Genomic DNA, 18,093 nt, shown 5'->3' on the forward strand with positions numbered 1-18,093 from the left:
ACGTTTTTTGAAGTGGAGTATCAACAATCTGATAGAGCGTATAGTGAGCAAAGTGAGTTGAGCGCAAATTGACGTGGAGTGGGGTCCAGGGGTCAAGGGGTGGAGCCCCCAGAAGCTCATGGGTTTTATGTATGTATACTTACGGTCCGATGAGCATCCATGGGCCCACGTTAGGGCCCTTAGTGGGGTCCAGAGGACGGAGCCCCTGTAACCTCAGGGATTTAGGCATTTAATTACGCCAAGATGAGCATATTTTGAAACATCATTTGTGAAACTAGCAGGTCACTCGTTCTTTTCTTCCTCTTTCTCTTTAACATACTTTTTCAAAAAGTGCAGGCCCTGACATAAAGGCTTCAAAATAAGCATATTTGTTGGTTGCCTGATTGTAATTTTTCCAACAAACGCGTAAAAAGGTATAATTATAAAAAAAAATGAGAATAAATCCCTGAATATCATGTCATTTCAGCAACAATTGTAAATCACTGGTATCGAATTAGAAATAAACCACTTTGTATTTTTATTTGGGGAGCAACTGCCCCCCCCCCCCCCCCCCCCCCCCCCCATCAGTGTTCATTAATTTGTACGGAATTTTAGGAAAATGAAAATTACAGCTCACAGACACAGTACAAAGCGAATGCACAGTCAAGTGTAATCTTTTAGTTGTTACTTTGTAGGCCTAGGCGAGCGATAATTTCGCTGAGGTAAAAAAAAAAAAGGTAATATTAGAATGTAAAGATACGCCAAAGATACATAGCAGCATATCCTACCATTAAAAAGTTTCCTGAGACATGAACTTAAAAATCGTAGATTTCTAGTCGTAACTCGTAGTCGTACGCCTGGCTTGGGTTCGTCCAAAATAGATTCTTGTTGCAAGCGCAAGGAAAATCATCTTTATTCTTTAGAACAGCTCTCAAAATACTCACAATTTCCATGTTTCCTGTCATAACTGTGTTTATAAAAGCACGAAAATCATGAAAAATGATAATTTCATCTAAGATGAGGGATTTTAGATCTAGAAATCATGAGGGGAAAAAAGTGTGGCGAGTTGTCCGAAAAGGCTGTGGCGAGTTGTCCAGGGTATTGTGGCGGGTTGTCCAGGGTATTGTGGCGGGATGTCCAGGGTATTGTGGCGGGTTGTCTTGGGGCGGGTTGTCTTTGTGGCGAGTTGTCCAGGATTCCATTTATTCATATCGTATGCACGAATTTGCTCCTCATGAATACGTAATAAGCAAAAACATGGCACAGTTCTCATCTTTCTGCTATGCTCAGGATTCATTTAATGACATTGAATTCGTCATGAATATTGAGCCAGAACTATAAACATTATAATGTACTATTCAATAAATAGTGAGTGAAGTTTCAAAATGTGAAAAAAACACCAAAAAAAACTTGCAAAAAAAAATATTTGAAGAGTCGGATATACACGTTAAATAACCATTTTTATCGGGGGTGCATCTCGCTGAATTTTGGCTTACCACATAATGTAGATATTTTCCTAACATAATATTATACTTCCTGTGAATGTCTGTCTCAATACCAGTCAGGAACAAGCAAAGTAGTAGCTAATGCATAATAGACTCCGGCGGAAAATAAGACATGGCCGATCGACGAGCGTTTCGCATCGAGATCAACCGGGGGATACCACGTTATATATAGCTCTGCGTCGATTCGCGGTCCAACCAGTCTGCGCGCTATACGTGAACACGCACGGAAAATAGACGGAGATTAGGGATATTCATGAATTATTCTCGTGTGCGTAACCCCCGGTCGTAGAGGCTTTTGTATTGCACCACATACTTATTATTGTGTACGATACTCATGCGCTACATAATTATATAAGTGAACGGAAAGTACAAAGTTGGATACGGATACGCACACAAGTACAATAAAGAATTCCAGCTCTAGGGACAGAAGAGGGGATTTAAGTGTCTATAAAGGCTATTTTTGGCCAGGCTTTGATATCATTTTAACAAAGAAGACACATTATTCGTTATGAAATGTATGTTTGTGTAAATACAAACTTTCAGGGGGGGGGGGGCAATGTTATTGAAAATTGAAAATATGATTGTTCCCATGATCCCATCCCTGCTATTAATTTCATGGTTGTAAAAATCTGAAATGTGTTTTTATATTTGTAAACCATGGGCTAATTAGAAGAGCCTTAAACAGGAATTTCTTTTGGTAATTCCCAGACATTTGATGATGGTAATATTTTATTTCATAATTCTTTTGTCAATTGCATTACTCCAGTTCATGTGTATTCCTGGAAATAAAATATTACAAAATTCTTTCCCTTATTCTCTTTTCTGTTTGATTTTGTTTTAAAGTGACCCGCGGAATATATATATATATCTGGAAATTTATTTTCGGGGTTTGTTTGTGTGTAATATGACCCTTGGATAGAAATATAAGTGTGCCTTGGGCTGAAGGGCTCAAATAAAACTTGTAGAATTCTTATTTTCATCTTCAACATCATTATCACAATCACAATCGTCATCGCCATCACAATCATTATCATTATCATCATCACCATAGCCATCATCGCCGTCACCACCTACATCATCACCACCATTAGCATTGCATCACAATCATCATCATAATCACCGTCATCATGATCATCACCATGCACCACCGACATCGCCATTAATTGCCATCATCACCATCACGTTAACGACCAGCATTGCCATCATAATCACCCTCATCATCACCACCATCAGCATTGCCATCAAGATAATCATCGTCATCATGATCACTGTCATCATTATCATCATCACCATAGCCATCATAATCACCGTCATCATTATCATCATCGCCATATCCATCATGATCGCCATCACCACCGACATCATCACCACTGCCATCATCATAATCACCACCATCACAATCATCATCACCAACATATCAAAATATGTCAATGCTTGACTATTTATATTATGTTTACCCTGTGTAGGTACTATTTCTGGATGAAATACAAATCTGCAAAATATATCTTTTAAAAAGATTGTTTTTCTTTTGTGGGGGGGGGGGGGGGGGGGCTATTATTTAACAGGTCTGTGTAATTCACATTTCTAAATCAAAATTCATGCCAACTAACCCAAGAGAAAACCAGGTCTGGTTTCTTCTGAATAGCCTAGTAAATGGACAAAAAAATGTATTATTTAACACTACTACAAATAATAAATGCGATAGGACTAGGAATAAAATTTGCATTTTCTAATATTTATATTTTATTTATAAACTGACTTTGACATTTATGTTGAGACCATCAACACATTAAATGTGTCGCTGAGAATAAAAGTATTATTAGAGTTAAATATTGTTAAATTGTATAAAGGTGACAGTTCAGTCAGTTTTCTATTAATATAATGAATGCATTGTTCGTGTGAAGCTCCGGAATCCCACCTTGGAACTTTGGAAGTATCAGAGATTTTTATTTTATTGAAAGGAATAAGCTGAACAAAATCCTTCTCGTCCTTCTCCCAAACTCCCCGTTCAAGATTGTTTGTTCCAACGTGAAGCAAAACTGCGGTTGAGTCTTCAAATAAATAACCATTAAAACGAACAAAGGCATGGAGTCCAGTAAATGTTGATCCAGGAATGCAATGGAGACTGATGTGTGATGTCTGTCAATGTCCCGCAAGCTTCGATGGTTGAGTGCGTCTGTCAGAAAAACAACAACAAATGATAAGAAGAATAAAATGTCTTAGTTCAATGTATGGGGATTTAAAAAGATCTTATCAAAGTAGCTAGCCATTTATGGTAGACAAAACTGGCTTGCTTTCAAATTTAATTTTTAAATGAAAACAAATTACAGGTGTCAGATTCATGAAGTTTTCCCTTCATTTTTCAAGATGTGCACAAGTTCTAAAATGTAAGTATTTACCTTTGGCTTTTTGTTTTAATTCTGCTCTGTTCATAATCATAATATTAATATATAGGTCTACAACTCGCAAAAGGAAATGCTGCTCATTTCTGTGGCTGGCTGTAAGGTTTGAGTTAAGCAGAAGGCAGAACCAAAGTTTGAGAATTCCAAATTAATATAATTAATTATCCTGTAAGTAATTTGTCATTCTAATAACTAATATCCAGCTCAGCTCAACTCAGCTCACTTGCTCAGCTCAGGATTCCAGTACAATTCGATCAGTTATCAAACCCTTCATTACTTGTCTAAACATGTTTAAACCCTTGTAAATATACATTTGAAACATATCATTTGATCTAGATTTATAATGAATAGCAATGACTAATGAGAAGTCGATTTATTTACATTGCTGTCGATTTGCGACAACAAAAACTAAAAAGCTGACAAAAATATATACACATGGGACTACATAAATTCCTGCTGTATGCGCCACACAATGGCACAGCGTGCAGCGACACACAAGAAACCCCGCCATTCCTGACTAAAAGGCCGTAGCCATAGCAATTCCCCGCGGTTTCTAATCATTTTCCGTCTACTTCCGGTAGATTTCCAAAATATAGTCCAATAATTTGGGCATATTTCTTATTCAAACATTACTTGCATCTACGTGTTTTCAACATCAAATGATGGACTGGTTATCAAAGACGACGTAGGATGCAAAAATTCGAAATAATATTATCAATACCAGTCAGGAACAAGCAAAATACGACACTATGTAATGAGTAGTTAATTTCCGAGGACTAAAAAACGCTCTTTTTGTTTGCGATAAAAGTAAGCCCAAAATGTAACTAATTTGGGCAAATTTGGTGTCAAAGAACAGCGAAAATTTCAGAGATTGACTTACCCCACGATTCCGCCATGATGAATTGCACTGTAAGCCATACGAGGGCTAGCCTTTAAACAAGGCCACTTGTCTGATAGACGCCGAGCGACTAAAACGAGACTAATCGCGAAAACCCAAGTGAACGCGAGAGCGAGGAGCCCATCCTAGTGGCCTTTATCAATCTGATTTGGATTTCTTATGTTAACCCTTGTTTCCGACTAGAATTCGCTCCAGAAAATGGAGCGTTCAATCAGCGAACGTATCCTCGCACGACTTCAGCATAGTAGTATCCATCACACACACACACACACACACACACAGTAAACTCTACGTAGTGCGAACATGGACCTACATGCTATGAACTATTACGTACGTGCTAAGACCACTGACCTCTACATGGAACGAATCACGAACGAAGCCAACTGGGAGATCGCCGTTCTGATTGGTCAATAAATCCAAAGTAGGCGTATTGGCATGTTAATATGTATCTATGAATAATTCATGCGCAGCAGTGAAACCCACTTTCCAAAAGGCCTCGTGACGTTCCGTCACTCGGTCGCGCGTTCACTCCGGGTATCTAGACTCATCTCAGCCGCTTAGAGTCACGAGGCCTTGTCAAAAGGCTATACGAGGGCGAGAAAATGATGCTACCAAAATCCCGTGGCTGGTCTCGTGTTTTACGAGAGCGTTGTAAGCGAGCTTTTCACCGAACGGGAATCTGAATAAAAATTGCCGCACAGCCTCATTATCGCGCACGCTGCGGTCTGACTGTGTACTGACCTCTACAATCGGATGGGGGGGGGGGGGGGGGGGGGGGGGGGGGTGGTTTATTTTACCCCCGATTTTACTGCTAAGAAAGCATAAATGCATACTAAATTTATATTCCGAGCAATGTATTTGTACGTTTACTGCAGATCATGTTTAAGTGTAGATAAGATCTTGTACTAGATCTATGTTCGGTTTTATTATATACATCTAGAATGTATTTTTTTTAATCTCTACATAACCACATAAAATTACATAAAAATAAATCAAAATTACTGTAAAAAAAAATGCTCATGACAATCTGGGGAATGGGATTGGAAGGGGGGGGGGGGTATAGCTAGGAACGTGACATTCCCCAAATTGTTGACGAATGTTGGAAATTTCTTTAGACTAGCTGTCGAAAAATCGCTCAAACTATATTTGACTTTCTTTCTGGTTGGATTTTATTTCTGGTTGGATTTTATTTTTAAATTTGACAAAATGGGGGGGGGGGGGTAGGAACGTGACTAACAAATTGTTGGTAAATGTTGGCATTTTCTTAGACTGTCGAAATCGTTCAAACTACAGTCAGCGTAGTCTAGACCTATTTGGCTTTTTTCTGGTTGGGTTTTTTTTTTAATTCGACAAAATGAACAATAGACCAAATGGGTGGGTACAAATTTGGAGATGAGGCCATATTACAATCAGATCAAAATGACTGTAAACAGACGGATTGGGTGTATATGTATACGGTATGGGAATTACTAGACCCTATAAACGGCAAGTTGGAGCTTGATGTATGAGGAGGAAATTTGAAAGTAGGCGGAGTCGAATCATAGACCTGCCGTGAATGAAGCGTGTGAGCGCGCTCATTGGACAAGCTGGTCGCACAAGCTGCTCGCGTACGTTAACAACGTATTCATTTATTTGCATGATTGATTGACTAGCTGGGCACTGGCTGAGATTGTCGACTGTACTGGGTGCTGGATCTGTTACCGGTTGTCTCCTGGAATTTTAGATTAGCCAGTAAGGATTACAATAAAATGTACTTTCCATTTATATGTTGCATGCAATTTACATATACTGTCAAGAGGCGAGAGTATTGTAACTGTTTCTGATCAAATGTATGAGATGTCCATGTGTGAATAAAGTGCGATGCTCGTCCCATGCCTTCATTTTTATGTTGGACTTGGATCATTTATCCTATGCCATATCAGGGGGCGTCGCTAGAGGGGGGGGGGGGGGGGGGGGGGGGTGTTGCGACACACCCACCTATCAGGATACTGTCGGTAAAATTGCGCAGCAGTCGGGGAAATGAGAAAATGCCAAAGGGGAATGGGAAAAAGAGGGAAAGAAACAAAAAAGGAAAGAGAAAAAAGATGAAGAGAAAGGAAAGGAAAAGAATGAAAAGAAATTAGATCTATAACCGAAAGAAAGTGAGAAAAGGAAAAAAAGAAGAAAATGAACCTAAAGAACGAGGGGGAGGGTTGGGTGGAGTCGTCTCGTCGAGGGAGCACGAAAGAAACGCATTGCTGTGTCAGGTCAGCTGTATCCGTATTCTCGCTCGATCCTCGTGTACTAATAATATCAATGCAGAAGTTTGAACTCGGCGAGATGAATTAACGCACATTTTTATGTATAGCTAAGATGCTGACTAGTCTTGACGAAATTAACCATATATTCGTCCGTTAGCCTCGTATTTGGGTAGGGTCGGCTCCTCTCTTAAGAGACAAGGCAACCATATGGTCTGTTGTGCAAACTTTGGACTAAAATGTCATTTTAGCGGATTCATATCCGAAGCATTTATTCTCGCCAGCCACTGAATTCTTCAATATTAAACGAAAATTTAACTTTTAAAAATCCAATTTATCCAAATCTATATATCAAAAAAAGTAAATCAAATTTTAAAGGAATAAAAATCCTAAGAGAAGAGGCGTAAATATTTACTTGTGAATGACAAATGCCTATAAACTAAAACAACAACACTTACCAGATTGACTGTATGATGCGTTTAAGGGTCTTTTTTCCGGATTTTCTTTGTTGAAATGGAGCTCGGTGTTGAAATTCTTGCAGCCGTATTTGTAACTGTTACCGTGAATGGATTACATCTTCCTTCATGCGCAGTAACTGTGACACATGCTGATTCTAGGTACAGTGAAACCTTCTTCTTCGCTATAAGTACAGGCCACCGTCAGGTGTATTCTCGTACTGATTGTAAAGATCGACTACCCAAGGGAGACCAACAAGTGGTCTTTATGTGGAGGTTCCTTTAGTACATGTAGGTATCACAGAAGAGCTGCGTTGAGTGGGGACACACAGAGCTCAACCACGCAAATTCTCTCTTTGTGAAGGAAGATTTTCATATCATGGACAAAATAAATATAAAATTATATGTCTCTCGAAAGCTCAGGATTCCGTCTTTCATGTCATGTCATATTCATCAAAATCCATTAATTACTTACGACACAGTTGCTTGAGATTTACCCTCTAATTCGTACGGTCTCACTTCGTTTGTCGCCATTTTTTTTTGACGGAGGATTTGTATCCCTAGTTTTAGCTCAATTCGCTTGAACGCCATTCGTCTTTGAGTTTTAAAAATCCACTGGTTGGAAAGAGCACATCTTAAGCTTTATTTTCATATAAAAACTGATGGGGGTATGTTTCAAAAAGATCGTGAAAAATCAGAGTGAAAAGTTTGAAACAATTTTTCTATATCAGAAAAACATACTTTTAATTCAATTTTGATACGAGAAGAAAGAGAATTTACTGGAGAATACGATCATGTAAATATTAAGAATGACCGCTAGATGGCGCTAGAGCGCGAATCCGATTAGTACAGCTGTACTCTGTGTATAATACGCACTGAGCGAGAGTGACTACAGCGAGCAAGCCCCCAGCTTCGCACGGGGACCCGACGGGTCACGTGGCAGCCACGTGTCGCATCACCGCACTTGCCGCTTGCCGTCCCATCAAGATCCGAAACGGAGCATGAATCTGAGGCTTCAAATATCGAAACTGAGGCAGGATTTGCAGCATTTGGCGAACAAATTAGTAAATACATATATATTTCGACGGAATTATTATGCTATCGTAACCTAAACAGATTTTAAAGCGATCACAAGACCAATAATACACTCGCAATTTTTCTCACACGTCATGCGAGTGAACTTTGAATTTCAAAGTGACTTTTTAAGAAATTCAAGAACAAACTTGTGTAATCTTTGTCAATTTATAGGGTGAAAATTTAATCAAATTTTGTCAGAAAAAAAATATTTTGTGTGTTTCAATCTACATCAAATAACTGTAATGACGGCTTTTCTGATCTTTGGATAATAATTATTAAATTCCAATTAAATTCAGGCAGTGTCTTTTCAGTAATCATATCTGATTGATGCACGTCTGTATGAAAACCCAACGACACACACACACACACTCGGTGATAGCTCGGCGGCCGTGCAAAAATAGCCATTTGTCACACGCATCAAAATGGGCTTCATTTAATATTTGAAAAATTCCACAAAAAAAAATCTTTGTCTAAAGAACCTGGAAAAAAATAGGCATGTAGAAATCCATACAGAGAACAGATTTCTTGAAAAGAAAGGTGATTCATCAATTAATTACAAAATTATGTCACCTTGAAAATGGCTAATTGTCAGTTATAGCCTAATTACGCAAAATTTGACCGTTTCGTCTCTTATGTGAGTGGCCGTATTTTCAAAAGTACTTATTCAAATTTGACAAATGAGGTATCAAAACTTCTCTTTCCATGTGCTCTAAAATGAAATTGGCAGGGGAAATGAAATGTAGATACTTTCAAACTTTAGCTGTGATACCTAGTACATGTGTCAATGAGGAACCATTTTCTAGGGAAACAAAAAATGTAGTCTTTGTAGACAGGTGGTCCCTAAAGCAGGTTTGACTGTAATGAGTGTTTTTACATGATCTCAGACTTGTTCATTTATAATGGCATACGATAGCAACACCTCCAATATCCCTTTCCCCTCTCAACTTCCACTTTCCATAAGCTTTATGGTTATGCTTTTGCAACATTAAAGCCTGTCTGCACTAGTATGGCCAGGGGGATTAGACCTCCCTGCAAGTCACTGATAGGTGGTTATCTCATCACATCAGCTCTCAATTAACATAAGAAAAAGGCTATATAGAGAGTGCAAGTACATGTAGCTATAAGTAGTACAGTGGGGCTTTAAGATAATTTGATTGATGTTTTCGAATTTTGTGTGGACATGGCTAGTTTTGCATTTTATGATATTGTATAACATTATTTGTTAGGGTCACATGGTAGGGTTCTAATGAATTTGCCTTTATTTACACATTACCTAATGGCTAAGGTACGCTGTTTGCACAGTGTGATAAAATCCTTGAATATTTGCAGGGTAAAAGACCTCTAAACCTTTTAAAGATAAGGCAAATTTAAGACACCCACTGTACTGTAAGATTTAATTATATATCATTATGAATGGTGTACTATTTTACAAGACAAAGATAGAGGACAGATGAGAGACACTGTATTACAAGGATACAGTATATACCATCAGATAAAAATCTATGAATAGAATGTCCTTAGAAGTATACGCAAGTCAGTGATAAGCCTTCCTATATATGTGTAGAATGCTTCATTGGTGTACAGTATCAGATGTTTGAAGGTACACGTGTGCTCCTAGATTGCACTAAAAGGAAACCTTACCCCAAAGAATAAGTGTACTGGTGGGTACTCTTATACACAAAAGTGTATAAGAGATATATAAATGAAGATATTCTTGGCATGATGTAATGCCTTTTGGCATGACATGGGTGCTGCCATTTTCTTGATAATGCGATGTACTTGGCGAACTTGTACTTGTAATTGTATCATACACCAAGCTTTAGTTATAAAGAGTTTTTAATTCAATAACCTACCGGTAATCTTTTCTATTCAATGAGGGAAAATCATAGCTGAGAAGGTAAAAATTATATTTGGTGAAAAATATATAACAGGGGAATAATTTTAAATCATTTACGGTATTTAAAAATACTAAAATGTAGCAGTTGACAAATGTGAACCCTTCACCCTGTGTGTGTGTGTGTGTGTGTTGGGTTTTTACAGACGTGTATCAATCAGATATGATTATTTACGTCTGGGGACTGACCTTTAAACGTGACCATCCGAAAGACATGACTCAGTTTCGAACCTGCGTCCTCGCCTGAATTAGCTGGATTACAGACGCATGCCACAGTGACAACCCCAAAAGAGCACCAACTTATTTATGCAATTTTGCGCTCTTGACGATTGTAGTTAATACACTGTAGCAGATGAATGAAATGCATCTTCATCACACACACCTGGGAAGGAAGCATCTGAATTTGAAGACATTCAGTTGATATACAACTTTGCATAGTACGTCAGGGTTATCAAGAAAATTGAGATGCCCAAATTGCCCATATTGTGCTCAGAAACTACATTATTCTTGCTTTATACATTTTGTTGGGGGTTCTACTAGATTATTGGTCAAGAATACAATAAATCTCCCAGGTTATTTCTTGGAGTTAGGTTTCCTTTGAATATTATAATAATCATCTACTTATTATATGTAGTCTCATCATTCTAAGCATAATCCATAATTAGTATACCAAATATTAAACCATTTTGTGTACTGTAGAAGGTCATATTTTGACATTTCAAAGCAATCTCAGAACTTCAAATGTGATGAAATACATACCGGTATTGAACTTCTGTTCTTTATGAATATAACTCCTCGAGAAAACCAAGACTGAAAAAATTCTCTCCAACTATTATCTGATGGGTGAATGGACTTGCTCTCTGAATGTTTTCTCTATTTCTTCGCTATTTAAGCCTTCATATCAGTATCCAATCCATCACATCTCTTTCATAGTAGACTCAGTGATGTCATCATCCAAAATGAACTGCATAATTCTTTACTGGTTAAGAATGTTTGATATGTATTTCTTTTTCCATTTTTCTCTCTCCAGATAAAGATGGCCACTAACAGCAACCACCCGTTCAACCCATCAAACCTGGTCGTCAAGGATTACATTCCCAACTCCATGACCAATGTTGGCATTCTGAGCATTGCATTACCGGGTTTCGCTGTCATCTTCATCGCAGTATGGCTTCTGACTGCTAAGGACTTCCATGGACGTCCCATCCCTTGGGCCAGCGGGCTATGCTGGCTTGGTTTGGTCTGTGCGGTATGATACATTGTGTCCTGGAAGGCTATTTCAGTGTTTTCTATGAGACCATCCCCAGCAAGACGGATTTCTTGGGTCAGATCTGTAAGTTGAGGTCTTCATATTCCATGGAATTTTTTCACTTTTCAATCAGTTATTTTTATGTGATACCATCAAGATTTAAATTTACCAATGCACCAATATTTAAAGTACCACTTTCTAGAGTCATACATTTATATAATAATAATAATATTCAGCTTTTATATAGCGCTTAGGTAATACATCTCGGAAGTCTCTATACTAAGCGCTTTACGGATATACTATTTGTGATTGCAGCAGATTATATATATGGTACATGTACTATATTATGTCTATTTGGTTTATGTATCTGTGCATTCCCTTATTATTGATATACTATTTTTGCAACTATAGGGGGCTGCAATCTACAAGCCCAGCTTTTTAGCAGTCCCCTCCTTTTCAGCCGCCCCCTCCATGACCAACCTGTTTTATATGCCTGTTGTACACTGTGGACCAATTACAAATATATTGTTTAGTTTCATTGTTTTACTGTGTACAATGCAATCCCATGTACTTTATTTATTTTGTTGGAAATAGAAATAAACAAAATGAGTTTTCATGTGAACAATCATTTTCAAGTAGTTCTATTCCCTCTTACATTGCCTGATTTCATTATTCCCCCATTTCATTATTCCCCCTTTTTCTATTATTCCCTCTTTTTCTATTATTTTCTCTTATTCTTCAGGGAAGGAATATGGGAAAGGAGACAGCCGTTATGTAATGTAAGTATTTAATTATAGAAGTTGTAGGTTGCCAAAATTTCGCTAATCTTCCCTTTTATGATCAAGGCATGAATCGTCCAGCTGCACAGAAAGATGCACTGACAAGTGAATTTGCCTTTTGTACCTTCATGAGGGGTGAGGTGTAAATTAAGTAAAATGTTTGTCTTCATTTCTGATGGTGATATATTATTTTGTATAGAATTAAACTGCATGTACATTGAATGGTCAAGACTAATAAGTCTAAATAAGACTAAATAAGTGAATATCTGCCAAACAATGTTCATTTTTTCCAGTGTATTTTCGGATCAATTCACGAAAGTTTATCTTAGTATCATTTGGTAAGAAATGATGTGTCCGAGTAACGAGCTAAGAAAGATAATAATATTTAAGCCAGTACTCCTGATCTGACTTCTAAATGAGTTTTATATTAAGATGGCTGTAATTGTTTGTTATATTTTGACAATCCAAATAATTGATTTACATACAGGATTATTTAAAGCAATATCTTTGGAAATGCTTTCCCTTCACCAGAAGTAGATGGTCTGGTCAGAGCATTAACTCTGTGTTAAAGTATACAAGTTAATGCCCTTCTGGCTCCAAACAGACAATATATAATAGCTTAAACATAAAAAGCTTAAAAGGGCAATCCAACCCTTGTAATAAGTTGATTTGTATGAAAGCAGAAAATGAGAGAAACAGATTGGCAAAAGTTTGAAATGAATCTTAACCAGTAGTATGGAAGTTATGAATGCTTGAAATATGAGATCACTAAGTCTATGCGGATCTCAAATTGGTAGTTTGGTCAGTGGATTGTGACGTAGGACGTGGATAACTCTCACATTTGCTGTGTACAAAAATTTCACTAATTTCAGTTTTTCTCATACTGTAAGTTCCTTCTCCCTTGGGGCACTACTCAAAATTTATTATAGATAGCATATTATTATAGGTCCTCTAAAAAGAATAGACCCTCTTGAGCCACAATTTTTTGACAAATTTAAATGTTAGTTATTTAATATGTTGGAACAGATTGGAAAGTAGTCCGGCAATATATCACATTGACATTACCGCTTCAGCTAATTTGAAGTGATCATAGGTAAAGTGATTACAACTTTAAAAAATTCGTAACTTTCTTATAATTAGTCAGATTTAATTGAAACTTTTATCAGTTTTCTTCTCTGATTTGTCTGCTTTCGTTAGAGTAGTTGTCTATTTGGGTTGGATTTCCCTGTAAGATTTGTACAAATAAAATCTGTAGCATCCAAACTTCCAAAGATAGTGAACATTAATCTGGAATGCTGACTCTTAACCTATTTCGCATTAAATGTATCTTGTATTCTGTTTTCAGTGGTGATAACTGCACTGTATGTGTAGAATCTGTGACAGCCTGGCTGGAGGGACCTGCCTGTTTCCTCATCATTCTCACCTACCTTAAACGATCTCCAAGCAGATATATCCTTCAGCTCTTGGTTTCCACTGGCCAGCTCTATGGTATGAAATACCTTCAATGTTCCAATGCACAAGTTAATGTTTGTTTTTATGCCTCCACGACAAAGTAGCCGTAGGTATTATGTTTTCGGGTTGTCCGTCCTAGCTCTGTCTGTCCCCTTCTCGTGATCGCATTATCTCAAGAACTAATTGATGGATTACCTTCAAACTCGGGACATGTATGTATCTTGCAGAGCCAATGAACTGATTAGATTTTGGGGTCATGAGGTCAAAGGTCATGGGGGCTCATTATGTATGCAAAATTAGCTTGTGAACGCATTGTCAATAGAACCTACGGATGGATTACTATCGAACTCAGGACATGTATGTATCTTGCAGAGCCAATGAACTGATTAGATTTTAGGGTCATGAGGTCAAAGATCAAATGGTCATACATGTATATGAAAAATGGCTTGTAATCACGATATTCTGAGAACCTGTTAATGGATTACAATCAAACTTAAATTTTAAAAATTGCTTCTGTTTTGGTTTGTAAAACCGCTCAATGGCGGAGGCATCATTTGCGCGCAGTCGTACATCAATCTACCGGTAGTTTATTTTTTATTTTTTAATTACCCCTGGTAGCTCTCAGAAACTTGTCTTTATGGATGCTAGTGGGTTTTCCCCAAATAGTATAAAGATTGCCTGCTTACTCTCATTTTTTGTTAGTACTGGGAACCTTTATATATATGTGCATGCCCTAGAAGGCAATAATCAGTTACTTTATCTTATATACCTATTATTTCTCTTCACAAAATGTGTTCATTACAGGTACTATCATTTTCTTCATGACCGAGTTCCGTGATGGACTTGCCCATTGCAAGTATGGTGACCCTCTCTACTTCTGGTTCTACTTCATTGGCATGAATGCTCCTTGGGTCATTGTACCAATCCTGAACATGATTCATAGCTTCCGTCATTTGTCTGCTGCTCAAACCTGTTTGGACCAATCCTCTCAACCGGCATCGGCCAAGAAAGCACCTGGCAATAAAAAGAAGAAGTATTAATGATAATAATGATAAGGTGAATTTTGAACGCTCCAAATACTAGGTTTCTAGGCGATATGGTGCCGTTGTCCTAGCATCCATTAGGATGTACCCCTGTATCTTGAAGCCTGGAGCAATGGTTGCTGGAGCACCTGTGGAAGCACCATTATTGAAATTACTGTTAAGATTTTAGATTTGAAATAGGAGTGAAATAGAACAAGACAAATGATAATGGTAATTAATTGAAATATGGATTTTTTCCATTGATTTTAAGTGACCAAATGTGCTGGATATGCCTAAATTTGCATATTAATTAGTGTTTAAATGTAGATATTGATAAAATCATCAGGTAATAAAGGAAATTAGATTGAGAGAATTATTCAGCATTTTAAGATAAGAAACTGTAGTAATAAAACCTAAGTTTAATTAAAAGTCCTTATTTTTCTGCAATTGGTAGATATTTGCTGTGCAAACTTTTATTTTTTATTGAAAGTAATGGGGGAGGAAAATACTGAGGATATAGTGTATAAACACAGTGCATGCTTGCTCTGAATGCAAGACATGAATGTTTATTTATGCATAGTTACTGGTGTGTATACTAATAAAATGATCCTGCACATGCATGCCAAAACACCACAGAATGATGTTTTTAAAGTGTAAAAATACCATTTCAGGGTGTATTTTCTCAGGAATTATATGACACTTGTCAATACAAAAATCCATACACATTATTTGGAATTAGTCGGAATTCCTGTCTGTAGAATTGTTGTTTTCTACTTTTATGGAGCCAGTTTAAAGCAACAAATGAAGGTTCCCTAATATGCAAATACATGTTCTGTGGGCAGATGCAATTTATTTTAAAAGAGGATTTCACACATGTGAAGTAAAATATGTTTTAAAATGACAAGACTTGTATCTGCTACATCCATACAACCATTCTAATTTGACTTTCCATCGTGTTCTATACTCATTTTGTCTCTGAACGAAATTCTGGGGATTACAGCGATTCTTACTCTTACTCAAATTGTTGCCAGTCTCAGTGTGCATATTTTAGGGGCAGACTCCAAAGCAATTTGTTGTATTTATTCAAATAAGAGTTGTGTTTCTTTCCATTTTTCCACAAATATGCAATTACTGTTTCGTTCATAGATATTTAGGAATTTTTAAAGAATATGTGACACTACAGTATCTTGTAAAACAAAACAAAAATATTCCCAGAGATCCAATATAATATTGGACTTGAGTTGTCTTGTGACTTTCCTAGAGCTAAATAGCTCCTCATATCCTTCTGTTTATTCCTGGGTAGTTTCAACACATCTTTCGAAAGGCAAACTCAGCGAACTGTGAAAATTGTCCATGTACATGTTTTATGTATTGTACTTTCAATGTTCTTTGTGAGTGGTCTTGTGCAATCTGCATTTTGTAGTTTAGATGTGATGCCAGTAAACGACAATTTCAAGCAATTGTCCTTTCTGAGTGTGCAGATGTCAGCTCTGTATGAGTTGCTTGACAGAGGACCGTTTGTGTTCCTGTATATAATATATATACTTGAGGCCGTTTTCAGGCTGGCCCTTTTTGGTAAGATGATCTTTCACATGAATATGAGAAAAGGTCATTCAATTTCAATAACAGCATTTCTAATACTCCCATGTATACACTTCATATGTGTGAATTGTACATAGATTTTTGTTCTTGTTGTTTTGTATAACATGAAATCTGGGGCTGTAGGTCAATCAAATTATATGCCGGTTTTGTCACATAGGAATATTTTTATTTCACCTCTATATAAAAGAAGAACAAGCTTTACGTGAGCAAGAGAAGGATATGTGGTTTGCTTCCTTCCTATCACATTTCAGTTTGATCTTGTGTTATTTGTGGAATTATGCACTTTCTATTTTTACTGAGGAATACACAACAGAATACTTTACTTAGACATACATGCAATCTCTTCAATTTCAACAAGTGTTTATTTGAAAAAAAATAAGAAAACCTTCAAACTGGTACAGTATTCGATATGTAGTAGCAGGATTAAAACAGATACTGGTTCATGATTGAACCTCTTTAAGATTGGATTGCATCTATAATCTTGTCAAAACAAATCATGTATGTAATTTGTGAGAAATGCTGCATCAGGTGTTAATTGAGTTTGTTTAGCTGTGGAGATTAAATTTGTAATCTTATAAAAAATAACCATTGTGTATTACTTGATTTTTGTTCAAAATTTTTCCTTCAGTTTGTCCATAATTATTAGAGTTAGGTATGATTTTAATATTTTTTTTAAGTTAAAATCTTAAACTGCTTAAGAACAAAGGATTGGAAAGTGCTAGCAAACTCATGTACCGTATAAACTGAAGGAGAAAAGTATCCTTATTTTCCATCAAATAGTATGTTATGACTACTTGAAGGTGATCAAATGCAGGTCACAGACATTTTTAAAGTTTTGACTTTTGATGCAAGAGGTCCCAGGTAGTAATTGCACTTAAAGAGAAGATCGAGTTCTGGGAAGAGGGGAAAAATAATTTGTGATCGTTATCATTGTTAAAACACATTTGTGGCTTACACCCAGTAAAAAAAATTTAAAAAAAAACCTTCAAACTGGTACAGTATTCGATACGTAGTAGCACTGTAGCAGGATTAAAAAAGATACTGGTTCATGATTGAACCTCTTTAAGATTGGATTTTATCTATAATCTTGTCAAAACAAATCATGTATGTAATTTGTGAGAAATGCTGCAACGAGAAGCATTACATTTATAAAAGTTATCATTGTTATTATGCAAGGGTGGAAGAACATCAGATAAAACATGTTCCCTGAAAAGCATGGCTCTTCAAATGCCTTCATATTCTAAATATGGCATGTAACATCGTTAAAATCGGGACACATTTTTACGTCGCATGTTTGTGTAGTCCCATATACATGTCCATCATTCTGTGTACAGTGCTTGTAACTTTAACAAGACTTTGCCAAATTTCTTATCACTTTGAGGATTCCAGAACCTTGCAATACACAAGAATACTTATATGATAGATGATCAACCTTTTCTGATCGATTCCACACCATTTCTTTCACAATGCAATTGCATGACCAGAACTCAACTTTATCTTTAATAATACATGTGCATGTGAATAATTAATCTGGATTTATAT

At 36.8% G+C, this 18,093-nt stretch overlaps 1 protein-coding gene and 1 long non-coding RNA gene across 2 annotated transcripts; one reads left to right on the forward strand and one right to left on the reverse strand.

Moving 5' to 3' along the window:
* Window positions 1–3,280: 3,280 nt before the first annotated feature.
* On the reverse strand, window positions 3,281–4,812 carry LOC115919442. The gene is made up of 2 exons (XR_004061857.1): window positions 4,767–4,812; window positions 3,281–3,660 (listed from the first exon to the last, which is right to left on the reverse strand). It is a non-coding gene; the product is annotated as an uncharacterized LOC115919442 (long non-coding RNA).
* Window positions 4,813–6,391: 1,579 nt separating this feature from the next.
* Window positions 6,392–17,136, forward strand: LOC589723 (3-beta-hydroxysteroid-Delta(8),Delta(7)-isomerase). The gene is given in 6 exon segments (XM_789358.5): window positions 6,392–6,515; window positions 11,478–11,649; window positions 11,652–11,780; window positions 12,439–12,475; window positions 13,821–13,963; window positions 14,732–17,136. Coding segments are annotated over 5 exon segments (711 nt in total). The 5' UTR covers window positions 6,392–6,515; window positions 11,478–11,483; the 3' UTR covers window positions 14,968–17,136.
* The last annotated feature ends 957 nt before the right edge of the window (window positions 17,137–18,093 follow it).

The sequence above is a fragment of the Strongylocentrotus purpuratus genome, unplaced genomic scaffold (assembly GCF_000002235.5).
Source record: "Strongylocentrotus purpuratus isolate Spur 01 unplaced genomic scaffold, Spur_5.0 spur5_scaffold_6, whole genome shotgun sequence".
NCBI classification, from domain to species: domain Eukaryota; kingdom Metazoa; phylum Echinodermata; class Echinoidea; order Camarodonta; family Strongylocentrotidae; genus Strongylocentrotus; species Strongylocentrotus purpuratus.